The sequence below is a fragment of the Arachis ipaensis genome, chromosome B1, assembly GCF_059453495.1.
Source record: "Arachis ipaensis isolate K30076 ecotype BB chromosome B1, ASM5945349v1, whole genome shotgun sequence".
Taxonomy (NCBI): Eukaryota; Viridiplantae; Streptophyta; class Magnoliopsida; order Fabales; family Fabaceae; genus Arachis; species Arachis ipaensis.
The window spans coordinates 56,092,405-56,095,508 of record NC_142436.1 but is presented as its reverse complement, the minus strand read 5'-3'; the positions used below and the strand labels follow the sequence as shown (position 1 = coordinate 56,095,508).

The 3,104-nt window shown below is 41.0% G+C and overlaps 1 protein-coding gene across 1 annotated transcript; it reads right to left on the bottom strand.

Moving 5' to 3' along the window:
• Window positions 1-426: 426 nt before the first annotated feature.
• Window positions 427-2,894, bottom strand: LOC148576648 (uncharacterized). Its single transcript, XM_088502764.1, has 5 exons — window positions 2,669-2,894; window positions 1,862-2,252; window positions 1,075-1,323; window positions 878-962; window positions 427-816 (listed from the first exon to the last, which is right to left on the bottom strand). Exons 1-5 carry the CDS (start codon window positions 2,892-2,894, stop codon window positions 427-429), a joined length of 1,341 nt encoding a protein of 446 aa, XP_088358890.1.
• Between the last annotated feature and the right edge of the window lie 210 nt (window positions 2,895-3,104).

Genomic DNA, 3,104 nt, shown 5'->3' with positions numbered 1-3,104 from the left:
TAGGAATTGTTATGATAGTATTGTAAATGATAGGAAAATAGTGCTTAACATGATAAGTAGTATGATGAAGTAAGAAACTTATATATGTTTGACAAACCTTTGGTTATAAAGGTGCAGGTAGGCAAGTTTCGTTAAAACCTTTCCAAGAAAAACCCTTTTTGAGAAAAATCTTGGTAGTAGGAAAAAGAGTACTCGCCTGTCCCTGACTTTTAACTGTAATATAGTTTTAGAGATGATACATTCCATGTGTTAGGTAAGTCACTACCATCTATTATTTGTAATCGGTATACTCCATTGCCGATGACTTCTATGATTCGGAAACGGCCTTCCCAGTTTGCTACTAGTTTGCCATGGCTTGATGGTTTTCTAGCCTGTTCGGTTCTTCTTAGCACCAAGTCATTCACTTGAAAGGACCTCGGGTGTAGTCTAATTATAACGCCGAGCTATGTGTTGTTGCATAGCTCGGTGTGTAATTGTTGCTAAGTATCTGATTTCTTCGATGAGCTCTAAGTCGGTCTCTCGAGATGTGAGTGATGTTGTATGGTCGGCCAGTTGAGTTTGCAGTGATGCTTGGGAGATCTCCACTGGTATCATGGCGTCGGCGCTATATACTAGGCGGAATGGTGTTTCTTTTGTTGTTGAGTGGACTGTGGTACTGTACCCCCATATGATTTCTGGTATAAGTTCGGCCCAGAGACCTTTTGCATCGTCGAGTTTCTTTCTTAGAGCGTGTAGTATCACTTTATTTGCAGCTTTTGTTAACCCGTTTGTTTGTGGGTACTCTACTGAGGAAAAATATTGTTTGATTTTCAAGTCCTGCAAAAACGATGTGAACTTTTGATCGGCAAACTAGCGACCATTATCTGTGATAATGTACCAAGGGATGCCGAATCGACAAATAATATGTTTCTATACAAAAGAAAGCATTTGTTGCGATGTAATCTTGGCTAGGGGCCGTGCCTCTATCCATTTTGAAAAATAATCAATTCCTACAACCAGGAATTTTACCTGCCCTGCTGCTGTTGGAAAAGGGCCGAGGATATCTATGCCCCATTGGTTGAACGGGCAGCTTACCTCGAAACAATATAGGAGTTCGGCCAGGAGATGTGTGATTGGACTGTATTTTTGCCAGTTGTTACAACTTCTGAATTTTGTCTTAAATCTTGTCGTAGTGTCGGCCAGTATAATCCAGCTCTGAGGGTCTTTGATGACAGGCTTCGAGCTCCGAGGTGTGTACCACAGATTCTTTCATGTTCCTCGGCAAGCGCAAGCTCGGCTTCTGCTCTGCAAAGACACTTTAGTAAAGGACGAGAGAATCCTCGTCTATACAGGAAATTGTTATAAATTGTAAAGAAGGAGGCTTGTCGGCGAAAATGTCGAACGTTTTCGACATCGCCTGGCAAGATCCCTGTCCGAAGATACTCTATATATGGAGTTCTCCAATATGCTTCCTGTGTTAAACTTAAAATTTCTGTGAGTTCAATGCTTGGTTTAAGCAATATTGACTGAAAAAGGGATGACCCGTTTGGTTGAGTATTGGCGAGTTTAGACAGAATGTCAGCTCGGCCATTACTCTCCCGGGGTATGTGTTGTATTTCGTATTTAGAAAATTTTGAAAGTAAATTTTGAATGATGTCAAGGTATTTAGAAAGCAAAGGGTCTTTTACTTGGTATAAGTTGTTTACCTGCTGGATGATAAGTAAGGAGTCGCAGTATACCTTAAGTTCGGTGATGTTTAGGTCGGCAGTGAGTCTAAGACTAGCAATTAGGGCTTCGTACTCACTTTGATTGTTACTTGCTTTGAAATAAAAATGGAGGGAATGTTTAATGACATTGCCATGGCTATCATCAAGTATGATACCTGCTCCACATCCATCCTTGTGGGTTGAAGGACCCATCGACGTATAAAGACCATTCAATGTAATCTTCGGTTGTGTCTGGTACTGAGAATTCGGCGATGAAGTCGGCCAAGAATTGGGACTTAATAGATGTTCGGCCCTCGTACTTGATATCAAATTCCGAAAGTTCCACCGACCACTTTACTAGTCGGCCAGCCAGCTCTGGTTTTTGAAGGACTTGTCGTAAAGGATGATCTGTCCGAACATGGATTATATGACTCTGGAAATATGGCCGGAGTCTTCTAGCGGAGAAGACAAGGGCTAGGGCCAGCTTCTTAATGCTCGGATATCGAAGCTCGACATTCTGTAATGTTTTGCTGGTAAAATAGATCGGGAACTGCTGCTTTTCCCTTTCTGCAATAAGAGCGGAGCTTATAGCCCAGTTAGTAACAGATAAATATAAGAATAATGGTTCCCCTTGAAGGGGGTTTGCAAAATTGGTGGTTTTGAAAGAGTGTCTTTGATAATTGTGAATGCTTGTTCGCAATCATCAGTCCATTGGAAAGCTTTTAGCTTTTTTAAAATTTGGAAAAAACATAAAGACTTAGAAGCTAGGCAGGGTAAGAATCTAGAGAGTGCAGCGAGTCTCCCTGTTAACTGCTGCACTTCTTTGATGGTTTGTGGGCTTGTCATGTTTAAAACAGCTTGGCATTTTTCTGGATTCGCCTCAATACCTCGGCTAGTGAGCATGAAGCCGAAGAATTTGCCGCTTTAGACGCCAAATGCGCACTTCTCGGGATTTAAACGCATGTTGTATTTTCTGATATGACCGAAGATTTCTGCGAGGTCATCAAGGTGATTGTTGCCGATCTTTGTCTTGGCGACCATATCTTCAACGTAGACCTCAATGTTTCTGCCGATCTGCTTGGCGAAGACTTTGTTCATTAGGCATTGGTATGTTGCATCTGCATTCTTAAGGCCAAATGGCATGACTTTGTAATAATAGTTTCCATATTCAGTAATAAAGGCTATCTTATTTTGATCGGATTGATGCATTTGGATATGGTTTTAGCCAGAATATGCATCCATAAAGCTAAGTTTTTCATAACCAAATGCATAATCAACTAGGCAATCAATAGATGGCAAAGGATATGGATCTTTGGAGCATGCTTTGTTGAGATTGGTGAAATCAACACACATGCGCCATTTACCGTTATATTTTTTTATCATTACGACATTCGCCAGCCATGTTGTGAATCTGATTTC